This window comes from Salminus brasiliensis, chromosome 12 (genome assembly GCF_030463535.1).
Source record: "Salminus brasiliensis chromosome 12, fSalBra1.hap2, whole genome shotgun sequence".
Lineage (NCBI taxonomy): Eukaryota > Metazoa > Chordata > Actinopteri > Characiformes > Bryconidae > Salminus > Salminus brasiliensis.
Genome location: NC_132889.1, coordinates 22,676,497 through 22,702,250, shown reverse-complemented (window position 1 = coordinate 22,702,250; position 25,754 = coordinate 22,676,497). Strand labels below are relative to the sequence as shown.

Below are 25,754 nucleotides of genomic sequence, written 5' to 3'. Positions count from 1 at the left end.
TTTTTAAATATTGGTTTCTCTCATGGTCCCTTCCTCTCAATCTGAAGGTGTTTTTTCTTGCCACTTTTGTCCTTGGCTTGCTCAAAAGACACTCAGGCTCGGATTTTCATAAAGCTGCTGTGCGACAACATTTGTTGTAAAACGGGCTATATCAATAACTTTGAATTGAATTGATTTGAAAATCACAGCCTTGTTCCATCCATCCTGACTCTTGTAACTACAATGAGCACAAATTAGGGCTGGGCAATTAATAGAAAAGGAATTGAAACCAACATTCAGGACTTTTAATCGATGTAATCTTGCCCATGACAATTATTTAATCATTTCTTATTTAATCGTTTATTAATCATAATTGAGGTAATTGATCATAATTGATGTTCCATTACTCTTGAGGTCGTATCGTTGAGCACTACCTGAAAATAAACAAGATGACTTACTCTTAAGTTAACCGCTTGACCCAGAAAGTCTTATTACACACTAAGGTGGATTACTCATTAACTACAGGGACTTCTGTACAGACTGGTGGGGCTAACACTTTTGGCCTAGGCTCTTTAAGGGGTTAAAGAGCTGTGAAACAGACATAGCAGACCGCAGAAGACCTGACAGAAAATCAATCAAAATTGAATTGATCATTGATCATTTGAATATTTCTTGTCATTCCCAAAATGTAAATGTTGAATAAATGTAAAATAGATTTGATGTATTATTTGTAATATTCCAATCCACACTGTAGTTTAAAGTTGCTTAGAATTACTTGTCATATTAATAAAAAAAAATGTATGAGTAAAATATCAATACAATATTAATATCATAAAGGTTTCCGAATCTTTGAATTTGTATTTGAGCCTATTTAATTGAGTTTATACCTGAAGTCTCCTTTTATTATGCAACTGGCTGATCTGAAACTTAAGCCTGCATCTCAGAGGCTCAGAGAAATGGATTCTGAAAGCCAGTGTTAATGTGAGTCATCATGTCCTGCTTTTCTCTGGTTATTAAGACCTTCGGAAGCACAGGCATCTCTCTCTGCAGTAGCCTTTCCCTTCAGGCTCAGCATATGCCTTCATCGTGCCGTTGACTCATGATGAGATTAGGACGGAGTGGGATTTTTCACGACGAGTGAAATAAAGATGTGTATTTTGAGCCTCCCCGTGAGTAATCTGATCTAATGAGACAAATGCTTTGTTGTTGGGCTTGACAAAGGTAGGACTGTCCTTAGACTGGTGTAGGTGTATGAACATATGCTTGAAATAGCACTTAGCCAGACCATAAAACTGCCACTGCGATTTGTATGTGCTTTGTCTTCTTGAACACTGGCCTTATTATTTATGTATCCATCTCAAGACATATTCTGAGCTGCTTGGTTCTAACTATTCTGAGCTGCTTGGTTATATTTCTTAAAGTTAAGAGTCAGAATGCATTTAAAAAAAAATACATGTTCCTTATCTTAAGACTTTAGATGGAGTTGATTGGAGTTGGTTTTCTATTCCAAAAGAAGTTTAGTACAGATTTGAATCTTGTATCTTAGTTGAGATCAAGTGTGCTGTTAGGCTTCTTGTGTTGCTTACAGGCAACATAATGGATACATTCATATCGATGCAATCACTGGAGCAATGAATTGTTAGAATAGCTGAGAAGCAAAGGCTGATTATGTAAAAAGTAGTCTACAAGTCTACAACTGCTGGCAATCTAATTTTCCCTGCTAGTTGTAAGCGGTTGGGGTATGTGGAGAATTTTTAAATGCCCCCCATTTCCTGAAACATCTTAACAGTAGAAGCATCCAACTGATACACATTTCTACACAATGACAAGCCAGACAATCTACCCTCTCCAGGGAAAGATGGACAGAGGACATTTTCTGACTTGTAACAGTGTACGGTCATATGGGTCTACTAGCAGTGGCAAAAATCCCAGTCTACAGGACATTCATGTCTGAATTGTCTTTCTTGAACAGACATGAGCAAAGGTGCGTGCCACTCTGCTCCTGTTTTATTTTTTCCGACTCGCCAATTACCCAACCCGTATGTATTCTCCTCCTCCCCCCATCACATGTGATTCTCCTGACACTAGTGAGGGCAAAACCAACACACACCCCCCTGACACATGCGCAGCCAGCCACAGCTCTTTTTCGAACTGCTGTCGATGCTACGTCACCAGGCACCCAACACGCCTGGAGGGAAGTGCCGTATACCCGGCTCTGACGCACAGGCTAGCAGGCGTGAGGGTTGGCCAGCGCCGCACCACACCAGATTGATGTGGGGGGAGAGCGCCATCTTTCCACCCTAGAGAGAGCAGGACCAGTTGCACTCTCTCGAGGCCCCCAGCTGTTGATGGCTAGCAGCGTGAACGGTCACAGTAGATCATAATGACAGCCCCTTAGTCCACTGGACCACCCGGGGCCCCCATGAAGGACCTGCTTTGACTGAAGCAATTCTTGCCTGTAAGCGTCAGTTTCGTCTTTCAGCCACAAGTCGTACATTGGGATTTTTGCCACTGCTGGTAGACCTTAATGACCATACGCCTCCATAAACCTGCAACACTCTCAGCTCCAATCCTCTTCAGATTAGTTGTAGATGGTTCTGTATAGAACCGTTTTAAAAAGGCTCTTTATGCTTATAGAGTGTAGAAAATATGCACAATCACATGTCCTGATTATGTATGAAAACAAACGTGTGTGTGTATGAAAAGAAACCCCTGAGGGTGTCCCTCATCTGTGCCACACTTACACACACACACACACTTACACACACACACTTACTTGCATAAACAGATGCACTCTCTAGTTCTTCACCTTCCCCAGAGAGAGTGTGTATTCAGTGAGTGTGTGTGAATGTGTGTGAGTTTCATGGAAGAGAATTTAGGAATGTTGCTAAAAGCGGGATGAAAAGAACCCTCCATTTAAAATGTGTTAATGATCATGTTCGCACATGGCATACACACTCTCTCACACACACACACATAGCACACACTTCCAGACTCGTGTGCCAGCTCCGACACATTCTAGCAGCTCCCTTCCCTCTTTACTTTGGCTCCCTCTCTCTCTATCTCTCTCTCTCTCTCTCTCTCTCTCTCTCTCTCTCTCTCTCTCTTTCTCTCTCTCTATCTCTCTCTCTACCTCTCTCTCTATCTCTCTCTGACTCTCACCCCCTGTTTCTTATGCTGGGCTGCTTTGCTGATACTAGTAACCGTGTTCATGTAGGAGCTCTTCTCTGTCTTTCTCTCTCTCGCACGCGCTTCCTTTCGCTCTCTCTCCCTTACCTCCCTTCCTATCTCACTCTCTTTCTGTCTCTCTCTCCCTTCCTATAACTCATTCTCCTCCTTCCTTTCTCACTCCTCTCTCCCTACCCTTCTTTCTTCCCTTCTGCCTCTCTCTCTATCTCTCCCTCTCTCCCTCTCCCTCTCTATGCCGGTGGTGTGTGTGGTAGTAAGGGGAGTGGAGTGCAGGCTTTGGAGTGTTTCTCCTCCTCCTTCTTCTTCTTCTCGCTTCTAAAGACAGGATCATGTTCTATTTCCAGCTGGTGATCATGGCGGGCACCGTGCTGCTGGCATATTACTTCGAGTACACCGACACGTTCCCCGTTCACGTCCAGGGCTTCTTCTGCTACGACAAATCCTTCTCCAAGCCCTACCCGGGGCCGGACGAGAACAGCAAAGTGCCGCCGGTCCTCGTCTACTCGCTGGTCACTGCCGTCCCTACCATCACGGTGAGTACACAGCACGCTGTGCTCTCTCACGCTCACTTTCTGTTTATCTCGCTCGCTCGCTCTCTGTAGTGTGCTAATGGGTTGGAGGCTTGAACTTGCGTGGGTGCTGATGCTGCTGGTTGAGCACGGATAAAAGGATAGACTTGTATGTGTGAGTAGGTGGGCGGCTTGTTGCGAGGGGGTGTGTGTGTGTACGCAGGAGTGCAAGAGAAGGGCTCTGCACATGATTTACAACTGATATGGAAGCGCTGGCCGATACAGCGGTATATTGGTATCTGTGTCCTACGGCATAGCTTTTCGTTTTAACCGTATTCATTGTGGATTCCATTCATGTTAATACAGTGGAAAACTACATTTTCTGCACTAATCTAATGTGTCATTAATATCTCATCTATAGGACCTATGTATGAAAATAAGCTGCGAGACTGCTACTTTTAACTGATTGTTTTAATGATTTTATGCCTGTATTCAAATGCACAGATCTGTTAACTGTTAAAAGTTCTGATCTCATGAAAAACAAATAATTTCATATTTCGGACGATTCAGCTTGTAGCAGTTTAGCTCCGCCCATTCGGACTGAAGTTATGTGGAGTGTAGCACTTTTTTTGAAATACAATTGAAATCATTTCCCAAGAATGTAATAATCCAATAAATGCAGTAATGTAGCAAGATACAACAAATTATCAGCATAAAAATGTACTAAAAAAGTTCCAGTAATGTGATAGATGTTTTTATCTCTTACATTGACGTATATATTTTACATGAAAACTTATGGAAATCATCCTCAAAGCAGAGAAGCTATTACTGTTTTCACTGGAGGAGGATACTTTCATGGGTTGCACCTTTTTTTTCAGGAAAGCATATGGTTGCGTAGTAATTAAATGACAGCGTGACATAGTCATCACCATAGGATACTACTCTTTCAGTTTATTTTCTGCATGAACTTTCACAGATGATATGAACATATTTATCAGTTTCTGTTGTCTCTGTCGTAGGCATAGCAACAACAGGGGTATAGGTAAAAGTAATCAGTAAACAGCATTGAAAAACATTTTGTAAGTAATCTTCTCAACCCTGAGTGATGCCAATTTCTTTTTAGCAGGCAACTGATCAGGTCATAGCTCAAGGGGCTAGTGAATGCAGCTAAGGCAGAGGGCAGAGTGCTAGTGTGAATAGTGTACTTTACGGTATTATCTCTTGGTTTTCCCTCACCAAAGCCTCGGGCGAACTGCACTAGTTTGGCTAAAAGTTGAGAAAAAAAAGCTAATCTACATGGATAACTGTACACAGCGGTAACTGTATTAACCCCTTAAACAGCATATGGTCTGCCAGTGGGCCCAAGGGTTATTATAAACCTCTATTATTAATAAGTCGTTAAGGGGTTTAATATAATGGTTAAAGTGGTTACATTTCGCACAGCTTCTTACATGAGTGGCTACCTACATCAACCGGGGAAGTGGAGACAGGAAAGAGTAGATTTTTCAGTTGGAACACACTCACAGATTGTATTATAGCAACAGCACACGAGCGTCGGCCTCAGTCTGAAACTATGGATGGTCAGAAGGCTCAAACTGGCTAAATAATGTTAACATTTTTATCAATGTCTAGCATCAATCGCTCATCATGTTAATGTATTGTTGCCACTTTAACTTAACAAGTAACTTTAACAAGTAATTACCACTGAAAATAAAGGACCATTTCAATGTGTCCCTAATGAATGCGACCACCAAAAAACACCTCCACTGTTAAAGACGATCCCCCTTTAGCTCTGAGGCAAGTAACCCAGCAGTCTATTGAGAGAAATTCAACCTGATAATGACATTTTGACACAGATTTGTGTAGGAGTAGCAGTATTTGACAGGTGTAATGTCATTAAAGGTGCCAAATTCATCAGTTTTATGAGTATTTCAAGTTGTTCTTTGGTGTATAAATATTAAATTTGTGACTTTTTGCTTGGGGTGAAACATTCTCAGATGCAGTTTTACATGTCTATTAACCTGTTTTTTTTTGCCTCAGAATGAAACACACTGATTTTTCTTAAATGGTGGGCTTGTGATAATAAAAAAAATTAGCTTTTATTGTCTGGTTTACGGCACTGTGACGACCCACAGGAGCGTAGCCTATCCTAGCCTAGCACTGTAACCGCTATGAGACAAAACACAAGCACCAACACCCTGCCAGTCTGTGGCGTTAGATCTAGTTGCTAGACCTGGCTCGTCATTATTAGCTTGGAGGTGGGTTTGCTTTGAAAACACAGAGGTTTCTCAAAAAACTTCAGCAAACTATGTCGAAAATTGGTTGCAATTGAAGACAACTCAACAACGAACTTATTTCACCATCTCCGAACTAACCTCTACTAACCGTGCTGAATATGAAGATTACATATTACATATCACATATTCTGACAGAGACAGCCATTATCAGGTTATGTGCCTGCACTGTTTCTCCTAGAAGTGTAGAGGGGTGACAAAATGTGCCGCCACCAGAAAGTATGACCCCTGTTTACTTCTATAAGAAACAGTGCTGTCGCGTCATTTTCAGTTTCAGTGAAATAGATCTTAAATGTGTTAAGATGTTTAAACATTCATCAATTAAAATTATAAAACTTAAACCCTTAAAAATGACAAATAACATGAAATATAAAAATTATGTAATATAAATATAGTACATTACAATTAAATTACAATGTAATGTGAAAAAAAAGATACTAGTTTGTATCAGTAACACTTGCACTGTTGTTTTTGTATTATTTTTTACCTGAATGCTTCAGTTTTAAATAAATTAATAATTATCGTTATCGGCAGAATCCCAGAAAATATCAAGATATATATTTTTTATCAATATCGCACACCCCTACTGTGAATGCAAGGCTAGTGTTCTGTGTGTACATACGTTTTGGGGCGTAAATAAAATGGCCAGATTAATAGCCCTGTTCTAGTTATGCTGGATATTCTTTTGAAGGATGGCACTTGTCATGTCACTTCCATGAACCTGTAACTGTCATTATTCAGCTATGCTAAGAAAAAAAAAATGTGTTGGGTGTCTTCATTAGCTCTTTCACACACACACACACACACACACACTCACACAAGTATAGTTGCACGCATTTGTGTGTGTATTTAGCAAATGGCACATAAATGGGGTCATGAGTAGTAGTCTTGCTAATATCCTTTTTTTCTTGAGTAGTAAACTGCAGGTAACAGATTGTAAAACCACATGGATTTACCCCCTACCTTTTGCAGGGTGTGTTACTTGACTGTGTGAGATGTGTATGAGGGGGGTGAGTGTGTGTGTGTGTGTGATAGAGAGAGGTATGTTTGTATGCTAATGAGTGAGTTGGCCAGAATAGTGCTGAAGCCTGGGGAGAGGCACGTATGCTTACGTGTATGCATGCGTGGCACAAAGACAACCAGAGTGAAAACAGACTGACAGGCAGCGCATAGCTGAGAATAAGCAGAGAGATCAGAGAGAAGAGATAGAGAGGGGTGAATAAAAAAGGGGTAAAAGTAAAAGATCAGATATGCAGATATCCTCAGGGTATGTGTATGAATAAAAATTTTAATAAAAGCCAAAAGAGAAAGGACCTTGGATGGGTTAGCCTATAGGAACAGAGGGAGAGAGAGAGAGATGGGGGGAAGAGAGAGTCAGCAAGCATGAAATATGCAGCACCTGGTGCAAGCTCGCTCTCTGCTAGGGCATTCACAAAGCCAGAGTCAGACCCAGTCATTCAAATACAGAGACCTGGAATAAAAAAACAGCATGACTTAAGAATTAAGACACTTCTGTTTTTGTCCTTGAACAGAATTTACCAGAATGTTACATTTCTCTCTGTGAGAATCATAGAATTACAAAGCGTGTTATTTGCTGTAAATATGAGGCTTGCTTGATTTCGGCCTTGATCAGACGTCCTTGTCAAGAAGTTGATTGAAACAAAGTTAAGATTACAGATTTTATTTATTTAGAAAAAAGAAAATTTAAAAATTTAAAAAATTTAAATTTTGCATTTCTGATGGAACATGCCAGGATCCCAATCTTGCACTCCCCAGATTGAATCTTACTGCCATCCTGGCATATCACTCACATTTGAGTAGGAGCGCAATGACCAATTAACTTATTTGACTAAAATTGGCGACCAAATTAACTAGTTTAATATTCAATTTGTTGGTGGTGTCATCGCTGGGGTTCGGAACGGTTCAACCACAACAGTCTTTAACACAGTTTTATGCAGGAACACAGTTTAATTGCCGCGTTTACTTTTTACAGTGACAACTTTCAGACAACAGCTGTCCGTCATGTGAATGCAGCATGTGGATAAAACCACTATGGAGCCAAAAATTTATACGGTCACACATCTGCAGCAACATCACGTTGATGTGGGAGAGGAGAGCAGTGTCTCATATGGACACGGGAGTGCAAAAAAAATACTTTTTCAAGCAAGTCAACCCAGAGACCTCGTAAATATAGAGGCAACTGATTGAAATATGAATGGGAGTTTGGTAACTCTAAACAGGTTGCTGGTCACGAATAAGTGCTGCCAATAATAGTGCTTACCGATAATGTGGCTCCGGCTAGACCGTGAGAAAATAAAAGTCACTTAAACAAACGAAGCAGAAAAACTAAATACTAAAAAAGCTAAACCTAATACTGTCTTGCATTTGTTTCACTTTTTTCTTTTTTGCTGATCTGAACAATTATGGGAAACTGATTAAGTGGAAATAGATTTTTTTTAGATTGGAAATATATAAAATTGTATTTATTTATGTTTTATATTATTAGCAGTAAAGTTAATTAAAACAGTAAATCTCAAACTAAATTTAACAGTTGGTAGCTATAAAAGAGTCACTTGGTAACTGAGCGATTCATAATCTGAACCTTTCGATAGAATATTCGATAATATTTTGATAATAATTGATAGAATATTTCACTATCAAAATATTAAAGCAGCATTATGTGGCATTTTTACCTTAAAATAATCATTGTGATGCTTCAGTGACCTGACACTTGTGAGAATTGCTTAACGCGGCGTAACCACGAGTCATATTTGTGTAAATCCTGTAATATAATGGTTCTCTATCTCTCAGCTTGTCTGGAAACATCTGTCCTTTAATGATGCCTTACAGCTCAAATGTCTAACTATAGGGGGAGTGTAATAGTCCCATAATGCTGCTTAAACTCGGTTAAAAGTATTCTGTTACGCCACAACTCTCCACCACTGATTTGTCTGAGCAATTGGCTGTGTACTGTACAGTACAGTGACTGTGTTACTGACTTAAATTCACTGGCCTTTTGTTCCTACCCAGGGTATTTCCACAGAAGCCTTAATTGATGTGACCCAGTCTCAACTAATCAAAGAACACAAACATAGCCTGACCCAGATACAGTCAACTACATAACACAGGAAAATGACCCAAACTGCACCCAACACACAGCACAGCTTGACAAGCCTCAGACTCAACAATCAAATTCAGAGCACAGATGAACCCAACCTCAAGCAATCAAACAGAGAACACAAACACAGGCTGACCCAAATTCAACCCCTTAAACACAGAACACACAACAACAACAGTTCACAGCTGCAGACTAAACAAAACTCAACCTCACAGGAGTTCAGTGGGGTGTTTTTTTTTTGGACTTGGACTAGAAAAGAAAGCCAAAAGGTCCATGTTCTGGTGAATTCTGACATTCCTTATGAACTTCTACATTTCCACAGTCTACCACAAGGAAGGTGTCCTCGAATGACTAGCAATGCCAGAAATACAAGTGTTGAACTCTTGTTGTGTGTATCACCAGCCCACTTACTCATGTTACGGCGTGTGGAGCGTGGAGGCGGGCATAAATGCAGGAATTTATTGAAAATAAAACTAAATGGAACAAACAGAAATATTAATTCAAATATAAATACTAAAACTGACAAAGGAAACGAACAGAAACAGAACCAACCCGGCCAAACAAACATATCGAACATTGAGACTAACAAAGGAAGCAAACAGGAATGAGCAAACATAACAAGTGCTAAGACTAACAAAAAAGAAACAACATTGACCAAGCCAACATGCACCGACATGAACATACATATACATGAACATGCACAAGACCAGACAAGGGATGGTTAAAAAAACAAAGGGGTATTTATACAAAGACAAACGAGGAACACCTGGGACTAACAAGAGGACGTGGCTACAGAGGAGGCACAGGTGGGAACACTAATGAACAGGCGGGGCTAGGAAGGACAGAAACAAATAGAGCCATGTGCTAGAGAGCCAAACAGAAAGACAGGCGTGACAACGCTTTACAACAATCTGTTATATCAATGTTATAACACTGTTGCATAACACAAGAGATGTTCACAAGAGTCTGAGGAAAAAGTCATGAAATATGAGAACATTTTGTCTTTCACTACAGCTATCAACACAACATTCACTGCAAAGTCCATAATGCAGTGCTCACAGAACTTGAACCCTATATTTTCCTAATACAGTGCATAATAGGGGTGTAAGATAATATTGATGTATCAAAGTATCACAATATTTTCTTTTCAATACTGTATTGATTCTCAAATACACAATATAAAATTTTAATTACTAGTTTAGACGCAGATGAAGATTGTCGGCAGACAGTGATTCTGCCCCTTAAAAAGCCTATGGCCCAAACTTTTGTTTGTACAGAAGTCCCTGTATTTACTGAGTAATTCATCTTAGTGTGTAATAAGCCTTGGCATGTTAAGGGGTTAAACCTGACCACTAGATAGCAGTTTTGGATCTGAGATGTTATTCATATGGTGGTGTGTTTTATTATACTTCGACAGTTTCCTAAAATTTGATTTGAACCATAATTAGTTTTGTTTTTAGTTTTACCCCATTTCCCATTTGAGCCCTTCTGGATGATTTCTTGGCACCTCAGACAGTTTTCATATCAATTGTTTAAATGATTTAAACAGCTCTCATAGATCTCCATTTAATAGAAAAATATGTATGTAGAAAAATAGAATAAATAGAAAAAGTGATGTTTCACACGTTGACCAACACTAACACAAATGTTTCTCAGCATGACTTTCATTCTTGATTATGAAAAAAAAAAACATTTCAGGAGCCAGAAACGTCTAGTTATTGTATTTACATGCAGTTATGGCAGTACTCAAACCTAGCTTATTGTTGTAGTTGAGCTTAGCTGGGACACAGTGAAACAAATTCTGAGCACAATCTATCTTCAGAATGATAGCAAACTTTGATACACTCATTCAGTCTCCATCTCTTACTGGAAATGATCCAGTGAGCACTGATTCTGATTGAGCACTGAGCACTGATGTTCTTGATTGAAACAAATATTAAAACTTCGCATATTGACATAAAAAACATTGTATTATTCTTGTTTACTTGTATTATTTAAATGTTCTCCTAATTTTGGGACTTAACACATGTCTCCTAAAATAAATGCAATGCCAGCCACCACCTCTTTTTGTTAACTGCCACTGTTGTGGCATCACCGGGCAACCAACACGCTCTGAGGAAAGCAACGGGTCCCCAGCTACACCACAACAGCTAGTAAACGCCTGTGAGTGATGAGGTGAGAGAGCACCATCTACCCACCTGGAGCACGGCCAGTTGTGCTCTCTCAGACTCCAGTCGCTGATGGCAAAGCGGCATGGCTCGGGTTTCAAACTCGCAACCCCCGGGCCACAATGGTAGCAGAGTAGATACACTAACAATATACGAGTACAGGAAATTGGATGTTTTAGACATGTTAGATGAACGTCTAGTTACAACGGATACAGTTTTATTTGGGAGTCTTTACTGTGTCTGTATTGGGAAGCTCCACTAATGCTATACCTCGCTAATGGCATTCCTCAATGTATATAATTCCTCCAGCTTCACCAGAGGGCACTGTGACACTCTGTGACACTGTACAACCTTGAAGCCATATTTGGTTCAGTAATGAATTCCATGAACATAACTCGCATACTTTACAGCCTGAGCTCTTTATCACACAGTGGGAGAGCAGACAGAGGGCAGTTTAAGTGGCAAAATGAAGACCTCCAACACCTTTCAGCTACAGGCCATGCCCAAACTCCTTTATTGCTCTCTCCTCTCTGGCTCACTCATGACCTTTTCAACGAGTAGACAGTAGGACAATTGACCAGTCGCTTAAACTCCAGTTATGCATTATGTATGAGGTACGAGTGTGTTCTAGCCTGTGGCTCTTCAGGCTGGCACTAGCTTTCAGAGGACCTGGTGGTGATAAGTTCACATGCCTGAGCTCTATCTCTCACTCTCTCGTAGACCTTAAAGGTTAGGTGGTTTATACAGACCGTTCTTCTTAACTTAAATGAAGTCAATCAGAGATGATGTAAGAGGCCTGCTGCTTTATCCTGAGCAGTTTTTACACTTGAACTCCTGAAAATGTCTGGAGAAACGGGTCCGCAGTTTCCCTTTGTAGCCTACATGTGTTCTTACTAGAGAAAATGTATCATGTGGTTTAGGCAAGGGGCAGCGCCTGTATAGCGTGTGTTGTAGGCACGGCATGGACACGAAAATATCCATAATGATGTCAGCAAAACGCCCACTGTGAATTTTGGGTTGTCTGAAATGGGCTTTGGTCTCAAAGGTTTGCAACACACAGACATAGCCAGTTGCTCAGCATCAGCATCCTAGTGACGTGCTACCGAGTCTGAAATGCAGATACTTTGGGTTCCAGCTTCTTTCAGGGGCTTTTTGTCTACAGGGTTGTCTTAGGAGAACAAAGTTTTGCTTGACGTCTCTACTGTCTCTACTTTCTCTACTGTCCAGCGAAGACATTTTGGAGCATTGCAGTGGAAATTTGATTGTATTCAGTGACAAGAGTATTATTGAGGCCAGGATGTTGGATGATCTCCACCCCACCTCATCCCCAACTCCCCAAGTCATCCCAAAAGTACTGGATACGGCACCACCATCATTCCAGAAAATGTGCTTTCACTGCTCCACAGCTCAATGCTGGGGGTCTTTATATCCCTCTAGCCCACGCCTGGCATTAGGCATGGTGCCAGCAGAATCATGTTTATCTGCTCCAGAGAGTCCTATTCTATTGGCCATGCCTCTCTACAGGGACTGGACAAGTTGTATGTGTGTGCATTTGCACATCTGTGTCATATTATGTTATTGATTTCTCCTGACCACATAAAAAGCCTGAACACCAGAACACTTGGTGAGCACATTTGAAGGCGGTCAGAGTAAATGGAATGTGTAAATGTGTCTTTACCATTATAAAATATGAACCCTTATGAACCCTTTCGCAAGTGAGTTCTGGCTGTCAGTGACGGTCCACACAGAGTTCTAGTATTTCACCATCACTCAGCAGTGCTGAATGTCACTGGTGTGGAGATGGGTGTTTTAAATCAACAGGCAGTAACTGTGCAAATGATCAGATCAATAATCCTGTGATATTTAAAAAAAAATTTTAAAGCATTTTCTTTGCCAGTTGTAATTAAAATATGACACCTCATGGTTTTGATTCACACATTCACTGGATCTGACTGTGATACAAATGCTTTATCAAATCAAATCAAATCAAATTTTATTTGTCACATACATAGTCATACACAGTATAACTTGCAGTGAAATGCTTTTATGACAGTCTGCCCACATCAAGCTATACAATAAAAATCTACATTTAAACTTAACTAAACCTTAACTTAATGAAGTAAAGTGCAAAAGAAAAATAAAATAAAAATGAAGAAAATAAAAATAGAATAAGTTACATTTAAGTTAAAGAATAAAATATAAAAATATGAAAATATAGAAAAAATACAGAATACAAATATACAAATATATATACAGAGATGAAACGTGTCTGTGTGTGTGTGTGTGTGTGTGTATATATATATATATATATATATATATATATATATATTTGCTTACATCTAGCACTCATTAAGGTAAGACACAGGTGATGAGTGCTAGATGTGTGAGAGGGAAAGTAGAGGGAAAGAGAGGGGCAACGTTGCAGGCAGCATTTTTACAAGAAGAAACTATCCAAAGCAAAACTTACCCATGAAGATCTCTAGACTGAGCTATACTAAGGTGAGCACACTGGAAATAAATGGATCATTCTCCCCATTTGTCCCTCCATAGCTTACACAGATTTTTACTGAATATACAAAAGAAGAGACATTAAAAAACAACAATGATAACCTTACCCTTCTCTCTCTCCTGCCACCTCTTTTCTCTCTCCTCCAACTCATCTTCACCGTTCAACAGATCTATTTCTTTCTGTAAGATTCAAAGTAGCTTTTACAATGCCTTCCTTGACAGATATTGAATCAATATTAGCTTGTATAGCCTACTTTGCACAGACCTAACGTCAGACCTAGCTAACATTACATGTATAGTTAGAAAAATAACGTTTTTCAACCTGATTTTATCATCTCAAAATCCGCAACTATACTAGCACTGTGCTTTCATTAGAATTTTATTAATTGATGGATAGTTAATCAGTTTTAACCTCTTTCCTCCCGTCCCTTGCGACCCCAGGTTCTCAGTTTTCCAAACATATCAGTCTCTTGCCACTCTGACGTCATCTCTGCTGTGTTCACTGCAGTTGGAGATTGGAGATTCATGTTCTGAAATGTCAAATTGGCCATAACGTTTCTTTTCATTCTTCACTGGAGTGGCAGCAGGGGTGGTAAGGCTTTCTTTTAGGGTGGTGTTTGCCACCCTATGCCACTCCGGTAGATCCGCCTATGTATCTTTGAAATGATAGAAACAAGCAAATGGATCTCAAAGAAGTAGGTGTGTGGCTGGTATGACTGGCAGACTTCTGCAGTGTCGTCAAGACACGCTGTGTGCTAGGGAAGCAGTTTAGATGAATTAGAACTGATTGGTGCGTCCCATGCAGAAGCATTCTATGCTGAACATTTCAATTCCACTGGTGGGACCATACCAACCAGGGACCAGCCACGGCAAATCCCAATGGTGAGATGTACTTGCTAAATGGTTAAAGCAGCATTATGTGAGAATTGGTATTTCTTGCCAGACACAGACACACTTTTCACACAATTTACAAGCTGAGACATTCAGAAACTGGCATCTGAAGTTTTAAAGAAAAGGCAAACTAGTAGAGGAACTTACTGCACTGTAAACATCTGTGCCAGTGTTAACACTAGAAGCAATAAAGGTTTTGAGTTTAAGGTTAGTAGTGCAGAATAAAAAGCTAATCTGCCAATGCAAATGATTCCTTGTCTGTGTTTCTTTTATATAATATAATAATAAGCATCATGTGTTATTACACTTTTTACTCGGGAAAGAATCAGGTCTTTTCTGGTCACATGTGTAGTGAATATAATATATTTTGAAAAGGAAACACATGCAAGGTGTAAACAAGCTCTAATTTGAAGGGATACCTTCTGACATGGAGTATAATCTTTTTTGGCATACAAGCAAACTTGAGGTTCTTGAGGCTTAGCAATGATTTGAAACTTGTGGTGGTCTCACTGTATTTGCTTTTCTTATGTCTTTTTTCACAGTTATTACTACACTGTAAGTAACTTAAACATTTTGAGGCCTTAAATAAATCGCCTTAAATTAATTCAACTAAACTAAACTACTAAATGAATTAACCTTAAACAAATGAAAAAGTTGAATATGAATTGGAAAAAAAATTGAATATGAATGAAAATACTTAAGATATTAAACACTGTAGGCCTTGGGTCTTGTACTACACAGCATTCTGAATGGTGGTTCTCCACTGAAAGTAAATATTTAGTCTAGGACTAGGCTTAATCCTATTCTGGAAAACCAGCTTAGAACAGCTCAAATAAATTAGGTTAGGATAACTCAAAAGTCTTAATACTTTAAATCAATCTTTTGAGTTAACTTAACCCAAAAGGAGCAAATAACTGAAGGTAAATAACCTTGCATATTTTAAAATACTGCTTTAGTCTTTCATTCCTTAATTGGCTTTTATTAATCAACCAAAAACACAGGATAATCTTTTGGTAATGCAAAAGTGAACACAGTAGTACTGTATCATTTTTAAATAAATATTTTACCCCTACCTACAAAACCAGGCCAGGCCGTCAACCATTATTTAACATTTAAATGTACACTCAAGAGCAGGTATCCTGGGGATATGACTACACACTGATGGTGAGTGAGGGAGAAGGACACACCGAGTATACAAATAGATGATGCCAGGAGCCAATGGGAAAGGTCTAAGTTTGACTCATCAAGGTTGCACTGCCCAAACGTAAGATGTACCCTAAAAAACACCATATTTCACTGATCTGAGTCCAAATAGTCAATATAACCCAGTTAAGTCATTTCAGAAAAAAAGATCTTACACAAATAAACTGAGTGTGTATCTAAACTATTTATTTTTAAGTTAGTTTGGCTCAGTTCATTTAAGTGGTCCAAATTCCTTAAACAAATAAGTTAGGTTAACTTCCATTATTCCATTAAGTAGTGCAGTTCTACAGTGTGTATAGTTTAATAGTGTTTTTGATTCTATGGTTTATTAATGTTGATGATTGTTTGAGTTTTCAGACTGGTTTTAAAGGTATTGAGGTTTTTTTGGTCCTATTATGAGACAACATCAGTTTTAGAACCAACAGTACCCTCTGTCAGCCCTACTTTGCATGAACTAATAACACACCAACACAGAGATGCACAAGACACAAGCTATCAGCCAACTGTATAATTACCTTTGATCCCCTGATCAACATGCATAAAAACAGTTGACTCATATGTTGATTCAATAACTATAGATATGGATTACCTCAAATGAACCCTGACATTCTACACTTTACACCTCATTCACCACAAAACAACAGAACAGGCCAACCAGCAGAGGAACCTACTGCACTGTAAACATCCATCAGTTAACACCGGGAAAAAAGCATGAAAGGTTTTAAGTTTAAAGGTAAAAATTGTAATTGTATCTTGTATCCTTTTAAAGGCCTTCCTGTCATCCACAATTGTTTCGTTCCGCTCCTGTGGTGTAAATGCGCTGTTCAGTGGGGGGTTGTTGTCCTTCACACTGAAACGTTCTAGGATTCTCTACCTCACCGATTCTGCAGGAGGTCAGACTTCATTGTGGTCCAGCCCTCTCCTGTCAGCAGCTGTTGAATCAGGAGCATATTTTTGCATTTGGGATGCTCCTGCGTCCTAGACAGGCTCCTTTTTTTGGGGGGGGGGCACGTGTCAATTCAATTATCCATGAGAACAAGTGAACTTTCAGGAGCCAGCTGCATTTATTTCTTTATATAGTGATGCTAGCAGCCCAGCAGAGTACTGTCTGCAGTCGCCCTCAGGCACACGCTACGCTTAGAAGAATGCAGGAGTGTACTCACGCACATTAGGCTTTATTTATATCTAAATTCCCTTCACACACACACACACACAGAACTTTATGGTAATAGAAAGTCAGAGTGTGCAATCATAAATATAGGCCATAGCAGCGGTTGCGCCATAAATGAAAAATAGGTTGGCTAAAATGTAGTACATCCAGCGCCTCTGTCAGAACTATAACAACATGTCCCAAAAAACCTATTAATAAATGCGACCAGTTCACTCTCTCTCTCTTTCTCTCTATTTCTTTTGCATGGTCTTTTTCTGTTGCTCTTGCAGTGTTATAATCTGTAGCTGCGTTCAGGTTCGGGTTTCAAGTTGGGCCTGTTGAGAAGCACATTAGTGAAGTCAGGATGTGGGATAATCACCACCCCATCTCATCCCAAACTCCACAAGATCGGCACCACTGTTATTCCTAAGAACACAGTTCCACTGCTCTACAGCTCAGTTCTGCAGGGCTTTTTACCCTCTTGGGCCACGCCTGGCATTAGACATAATGCCAACAGGACCATGTTAATCTCCTCTAGAGAATACTATTCTTTTGGCAGTATTTCTCTACAGGGACTAGACAAGCTGTGTCTGTGTGCATTTACACATCTGTGTCAGCAATGGGTGCAACTTAAAATAGCTGAATGTATTTATTAGAAGATGTGTCTGCACACATTTGGACATATAGTGTGGATCTGTCCTAAAAAAAAACTTGTATCTTTAGTTTAGCTGTTTTTCACATTTTGACATAATATGAATCTTTTCGTTGCGAATGGACCAATAGAAACGCTCCAAAAGGACTTGGAGTAAAATCTTTTTTACATTCACTTCCATTAAAAGATAAAAAGGTGTTTTCTTTCTTCTGTAAAGTTGCTCTTTTGGACATGCATTTATACATATGCACACTGCAGGTCCACTATATACATAATCATTATACATAACCTCGTTATATGGTTCGGAATGACATATCTGCAGTATTAAGGAGCTGTGCTTGCACTCATGTCTGTTCAATTAGGCTGATGTAGCTGATCAGGGAGGAAGAGCATTAGCATGAGTGGGAGAGTTGATGAAAGAGATGCCATACCTCAGCACCTTCTAAATACACGTCATGGCATGAGATGATCAAAAGACCACACAAAGCCCCAAATCAAATAAAAAACCAGCCAGAATCTTTCAAAGGAGTGTGCTTCAACCCCTTGACTGTGCATGTTTCTAAACCCAAGGGAGCATTTAAATGTGGATGAAAGGTCTTGGGCTAATTAATAGAGACTGCTGTAATTTAAATATTTCTGAATTGATCCTTTGCATATAGATGCAGTATTACATTTATTTTTGCTTTAATGTTATTGTAAGGTTTTTTTTTAGCATACCTATTTGATCTTATCAGGAATCAAGCCTTTCTTTAGCTGTGTATTGGTGTACAATAGCAGACAAAACACTAAGCTATGCCCTGCACCATCTGTGTAGGGTTATTTCTGTATCCAGTGCAAGTTTTATAATAAAGGCTTTTCAGACACAGCCATGTCCTCACAATTAACACCTTCAGTCTACAGCCTGGCATCATCCTACCCCCCGAATAACAAATCTCATTAATCACTCTAGAGAAAACAACCATTAGAAGCCTCATTAGTGTTCTTGCACAGGCAGCAATGCCTCCAAGTTCCTCATGAATGAACGCTGACTGAAACTGACTTCATTCCCGTTTTCTTGCCCTAAAGAAGTGAAGAGATTTTCAAGGCCCATAAAATCGCCTTGATTTGCATGGCACTCAATTGTTTGTTACATGCTGCACCTAATAGGTTCATTTATCCCACAAGTCACATTCTATTCAGTCACAACTGTCATTTTTTTAGGACGTACATCACATGCCACTTGTTCAGTGGTTCTAAAACCAGTCCCCAAGGACCCGAGACGGTCCAGATTCTAGCTTCAACCCAACTCACAACACAACTTGCAACTTATCCAGAATGCAGCGGCACGGGTTGTTTTCAACGTTTCTAAGTTCAGCCATGTCACTCCACTGCTGCGTTCTCATCACTGGCTTCCTGTAGCCACTTCCCGCATTGGATTCAAAGCCCTGATGCTGGCCTACAAAGCCAAGACTGGACCAGCCCCTTCGTACTTAATGGCAATTGTCAAAAGCCGATCTGCACCAAGAACCCTGCGAGCTTCAAGTACGGCTCGGCTCGACCCGCCATCCCTTAAAATATACGGAGGACAAGCGTCCAGACTTTTTTCTGTCCTGGCACCAAAGTAGTGGAACGAACTTCCCCTGGTTGTCCGAACAGCAGAGTCGCTCTCTGTCTTCAAACGCAGACTGAGGACCCACCTCTTCAGAGAATACTTGGGCGAATAGTAGAGTACTATGGTCTCCATATTGACTTGTGTTTAGTTGTATCTAAACTTAGAGCGTCTGCTAAATGCCTTAAATGTAAATGTAAACCATAGACAGCAAAATATGGAAGGCTCTTTGAGGACCTATCATTAGATATTTCTGTGCCACGATAGCCACAGGTTTTGTCTCTCACTAGCCCACCGGTGCTGAGCAGGAGCATCCCACAAGCCTTTTTGGCTGTTTTGGAGATGCTCTGACCCAGACTGTATCGACCTGGCCCTTGTCAAAGCTACTCTATCATCCTTGCCTGCCCATTTCTCCCACATTCAACACACTGACTATGTGAACCGACTCTTCAGTTACTGTCTAACACACACTCACCTTGACACATTTTGCTTTCACAAGATAATCAGGGTTGTTTGCTTCACCTATGAGGGGACATACATTGTTATTCAGGTCCATAAGTATTTAGACACGTTTTGTACTTTGTGAAGTACCATCCTATCTGCTTTGCAATTTTTGAGCAAAATCTGAGCAAAGTGTAGATCCTGCTGCTTCTATCAAACACATCATTAATGAACACCAATGGCCCAGTTCAGTTGGTAACCATACATGCTCATACCATAATAGTGCCTCCACCATGTTTGACAGATCACAAACCGTTTCTTTCCTTCTCTGCACTGCAGTTACTCTTGGTTTCGTCTGTCCTGGATTTCGTTGTTTTTTTTAAAAAATATTTTCTAACAGTCTAATCTGGTCTTTCTTTTCATGAATGTTACTAATGGTGTGTATCTTGAGGTAAATCCATTGAAGGCCTTTCTTAATTGTAGACTTTCACAAGAGATTGTTCTTGGCTTGACTAGATGTTGCAGCGATGTGTTTTTTTCCTCAAGGAAAGATTTTCCTGTTTATATTTCTTATGCAATACTTATTATGTGAAGTAAATAAGATGTAAGCTACTGGAAATATAGGTTGGACACTGGTTTACTTTTTACAGCATTGTTCCACATGTACGGTACACTGACTTCTAGAAAGTGAATAGTGAGACAATTGCAGCATCTAGGCGTGTATAGATTTTGGGAATATACTCTAGTATAAGTATATTATATAAGTTTATTTATAAGTGCATTGATTTAAAGGTGCTGTACATGATTCAGTTCAGTAAACTTCTTCTAAAATTCAGCAGATGTTTCCTCACAGCGTGCTAGCTCTCTGGTCTGTTTGCATGCTGGAAAAAAGTTGTGTTCACGTGTTCACACTCAGCCCTGGCTCTTTTTCAGTCAATCAGCAACAGGCGGCGTTTATGCTCACGACACAGGATGAGGAAAAGGGAGACTGTGTGTCTGTCACAAGCTACGTGTTGAACTACATGCACTGTCAAGAAGAGGTGGTCAAGGTCTGACAAATGAAAAATGTTTCAAATTTCAGGCAAGATTGAAGATGTGTAAACGTTGGTGAGACATGTGGACTGTGGAGAGATCTCCGAATGTTGAAAGGCATGACAAAGGATGAGGGTGTTGCTCTAGTCCTGCTGGATAGGTGGTTAACATTAACTTACTTTTGCTGTTTCACAGAAATAGGTCAGTATTGGTTTGTCTTGTTTGTGAATGTTTGTGATAGTTAATCACAACTGGTTTGCTTAACAGCAACAGTTGTAGCAACAATTTGCTTACTCACAACCTAGCTAACTCTAGCCTTACTAAAGTTAATTACTTGTGTTACAGACTAGAGTAACCCAAAGCTAACCGACTAGCTGATAAAGTAGCTCTGATTGTCTAAGGACAAAAAAGGGAAAGCTAAGGCCAGTCCTCAGTGTAAAACATTGTCCCTACGTGGTGCAACAAACCAGTGAGAGTCTGTTTTTTATTCTATACTATATGTATGTTTGTCTAAGCTTGGAGCCACAGAGAGAGGTCAGCTTTCCTGTGACCTGCTTCGCTCACTCTGGCCTGACGACTATAACTCCCGGTCAGCATGGTGGGCCAGCACAAACCTTGATGCCGCTGTTCCAGGCAGTGTAGTTCAGTTTAATTTCATTGGTGAATATAATAACATTCCCAGAAACACCACATTGAAAAAAGAGGAAACACAAAAAATGGCACAGGCAGGGTAAGTTGCCAGCATGCCTCCAGGCACGCCATTCAACATGTTCCGGGCATGATTCAAACGAACTTTTAGTGGTCACAGGTAAGTGACGCCATCTGTGGCTGTCCTTAACCATGTGACCTACCTCTCCTAACATCCTAACACGTGCACTGTAGGTATGTTTTTTTTTTTTTTAGTTCTCCATAATCACAGACAGCACCTTTAAACAGCTACAATAGCCAATAAAACGTTTGCCAAAAACGTTTACTAAAAAATATATAATCTGGATATTATTAAGACATTACTTTGTAAATTTAGGGTTATTTTTTATAATAATTCTCAATCCACCAGAATAATCGAACAAACTCACTGTGAGTGACAGTTGTTGTGTGCAAGAACACTACAACAGTCCTCAGTGTGGGTGTTAGACTGTGGGGGAGTGACTCCACCTGGGGAAGTGAGGCAGATGGCGGCTCTGAGGCGAGAGAGCGCTGGCATTTCTGCATATGTCACACTCGGCAGCTCTCCTTCACCACAGCGCTGCCTGCTTCTTTCCTCAGGCTTTTAGGAATGGTGTGTGTGTGTGTGTGTGTGTGTGTGCGTTTGTGTGTGTGTAAATGATTGCTACATTGGGGAAAAAAGTATTTAGTCAGTCACCTATTGTGCAAGTTCTTCCACTTAAAAAGATGAGAGAGGCCTGTAATTGACATCACTATGAGAGACAAAATGAGAAAAAAAATTCTGAAAATCACATTGTCTGATTTTTAAAGAATTTATTTGCAAATGGTGGAATGGTGGAAAATAAGTATTTGGACAATAACAAAAATTAATCTCAACACTTATATATTATATATACTTATATTATATATCCTTTGTTGGCAATGACAGAGGTCACACGTTTTCTGTAAGTCTTCACAAGGTTGGCGCACACCGTTGCTGGTGTGTTGGCCCATTCCTCCATGCAGATCTCCTCTAGAGCAGTGATGTTTTGGGGCTGTCGGCGGACAACACAGACTTTCAACTCCCTCCAAAGGTTTTCTATGGGGTTGAGATCTGGAGACTGGCTATGCCACTACAGGACCTTGAAATGCTTCTTACGAAGCCACTCCTTTGTTGCCCTGGCACTGTGCTTGGGATCATTGTCATGCTGAAAGACCCAGCCATGTTTCATCTTCAATGCCCTTGCTGATGGAAGGAGGTTTGCACTCAAAATCTCACAATACATGGCCCCATTCATTCTTTCATGTACACGGACCAGTCGTCCTAGTCCCTTTGCAGAGAAACAGCCCCAAAGCATAATGTTGCCACCCCCATGCTTCATAGTTGGTATGGTGGTATGATGCAACTCAGCATTCACTCTCCTCCAAACACAAAGAGTTGTGTTTGTACCAAACAGTTCTACTTTGGTTTCATCTGACCATAAGACATTCTCCCAATACTCTTCCAGAACATCCAAATGCTCTCTAGCAAACTTCAGACGTGCCCGGATATGTACTGGCTTAAGCAGGGGAACCCAGCTTTCTGCAGGTCATTCACTAGGCCCCCCGTGTGGTTCTGGGATTTTTGCTCACCATTCTTGTGATCATTTTGACCCCTTCGACAGCTCTTTGGTCTTCACCATAGTGCAGTTTGGAGTGTGACTGTTTGAGTTTGTGGGCAGGTGTCTTTTATACTGCTAACTGTTTTATACTGTTCAAACAGGTGCCATTAATACAGGTAATGAGTGGAGGACAGAGAAGCCTCTTAAAGAAGAAGTTACAGGTCTGTGACAGCCAGAAATCTAGCTTGTTTGTAGGTGACCAAATACTTATTTTACACCATTATTTGCAAATAAATTCTTTAAAAATCAGACAATGTGATTTTCAGAATTGTTTTCTCATTTTGTCTCTCATAGTTGAGGTCTACCTATGATGTTAATTACAGCCTTCTCTCATTTTTTTAAGTGGGACAACTTGCACAATTGGTGACTGACTAAATACTTTTTCCCCCACTGTGGGTCTACACAGTTGCATTTTGCAAATATCCATCACAGTTCATGTGTTCATTTGACTGTTAAAAGAGCAGTCTCTGTCCCTGGACAGCAAAAGCAGGATAAACACTTTTGTGATACTCTTGATTTCGGAAAAAACAATGAATAAGCATACAGTAAGCATGACGTAACTGCCACAAAACAAGTTCCAGCCCAATTAATTATTTTTATAACAAACATCAATTTGATTTATTTATATTTATATTTGTTCATTCATCTGTGTTCATTTGTCATATTTTGTTTTTGCAAAGTTAGTAAAGTAAGTAAGTAATGCTTAAGTCAATCCTGATGCCTTCAATCTCTCCCACATAGTAAAGTATATGGTTTAATAATTAGAAAAACAATGGTATCTGACCGTTATCAGGTATCGACCAATATGCAAAGTTTATTTATCGTATCAGAACATAAAAAGTTGAAACGGTTCATCTTGGTTAATCAACGGTATTATCTGTATATTTTTAAGCTTAGTTGTTCAGTTAGTCATTAAAATGTCTGGTTGAGTTTCAGTCTAAAGCCACAAAGGGATGTTTTACTACTGTCATTTCATTTCTCTCTCTCTCTTCTCTCTCTCTCTGTTTCTACATTATAGGCATTAAATTGAATAATTGCGATGTTTCATAATACATTGAATCATTTCTTAGATAATATAAATGACTGTGAGGTCAGAGATGTAAAGCCCCAACCAAACCCAGAAAAAAGAAGGTTAGCATCTCTCTCTCTCTCTCTCTCTCTCTCTCTCTCTCTCATTACGTCTTTCTTCCCCTCCTTCTCACACAAGTGCTACTCTTTTGATTATATTCATATTATGGTGGTAAGGCAGCGCTGTGTGTGCCGGCTTCACTGATCTGTATTAGATAGATCAGAGATCTGGGTGCGACTGGAAGCTTGATATTTTTGAGCTTTAGTGTGAGTGCAAAGGAGGACTTTAACATGGAAAACCAGCCAGGTGCTTCATTATTCTGGAATTTTTAAAGTCTAAAAAGTCTTAAATATGATAGAACAGACAGATCTAGCAGTATCTTCATCCCGATCCTTTTCTCGTTCAGTTTTTGAAGAAACACAAGACTTTGTGATATTCATGATAAGGAAGCCTGCCCTCTGCATGATTTTGTGTAATGATACCTAATGCCAGGATCAAACTACACAATATTTCTCTCTCTCGTGTCTCTTCACTATGTTCACTGTATCAGATTAGGAACTAATTAAGCCATAAATTCATGCCATGTCTTGATTGGGTGAATGCCAACACTACATGTTTGATGACGAACAATCATCGTTCCCATCCTTTCATGAGTTTGTAGGTCTTGGGGGAGAGGGTGCAAGAAACTGTCAATCAATGGTAATCAAAACAAGTCTAATTAAAGCCCATTTCTCATTAACAAGGCTAACTTGTCAGAAATAGTGTCGGAATTGGGCAGATTTTTTTGCTTTGTTTATATAAATAATATATATATATATATATATATATATATATATATATATATATATATATATATATTATTGTTATTTATCTATTTATTTAGTTAGTTTTTACCCAATTTAACTAAGACATTTACCCCACTCACTAGGATTCCTCTCATCACTTGGGATGCTCCCAACACTAGGGTGATGAAGACAAGCACCTGCCTCCTCCCAGAAATGCAGGCAGACACGGCTGAATACTGTCCCACAAGTGTCCAGTCTTTACAGATTACACCTTTTTTCACTAAATATCAGTAAATTCCTCGTTGTCATTTTTAAAAGCCACAACTTTGCTGTTTCTGCAGTTTATGAATCGGTATTGGAACAGAATAAAATGGATTGGTGAATCCCTGCCTGTCATAAATTCAAAGGATCCTGTGTTATTTGACAGATAAATGTATTCCTGGAATTCATTCATTTCCGTCATATAGAATTTAAGCTTGGATATGGAAATCCTAAAATAGGCATGATGCTGAGTACAGAATGACACACAACTTCAGAGGTCTTTTAGCCTCCTTAGCTCTAGTGCAAAAATAAGGAAGCAAACCCCATGTCATACGTGCAATTTTTTGAGCAAACCATCGCTTTAACCAATTACTAATACACACATGCACACTTGATGAGAGTAAGGTGATTAAGGCCTGCATTATTCTCTCCACATCCTTTTAAAGGCCAAATTTGTCCCACAATATGAATAGGTAGAATATGCTTTTGACGTACACCCACTGGTGACAAACGCAGTGAGGCAATGACACAATGGCAGTGACTCTTCAGTAGAAGAATATAAAGCTACACCCCTCTCTCTCTCTCATTCTCTCTCTCTCTCTCCACTTTCT

At 39.7% G+C, this 25,754-nt stretch overlaps 1 protein-coding gene across 2 annotated transcripts in view; it reads left to right on the top strand.

The window, feature by feature from the left end:
• plppr2a (phospholipid phosphatase related 2a) overlaps window positions 1-25,754 on the top strand; it is a 71,681-nt gene that overhangs the window by 30,485 nt on the left and 15,442 nt on the right. For both annotated transcript variants that reach the window (XM_072694047.1, XM_072694048.1), the window contains exon 3: window positions 3,513-3,701. In XM_072694047.1, coding sequence (XP_072550148.1) covers window positions 3,513-3,701 — 189 coding nt within the window. The remainder of the gene's footprint in view (window positions 1-3,512; window positions 3,702-25,754) is intronic.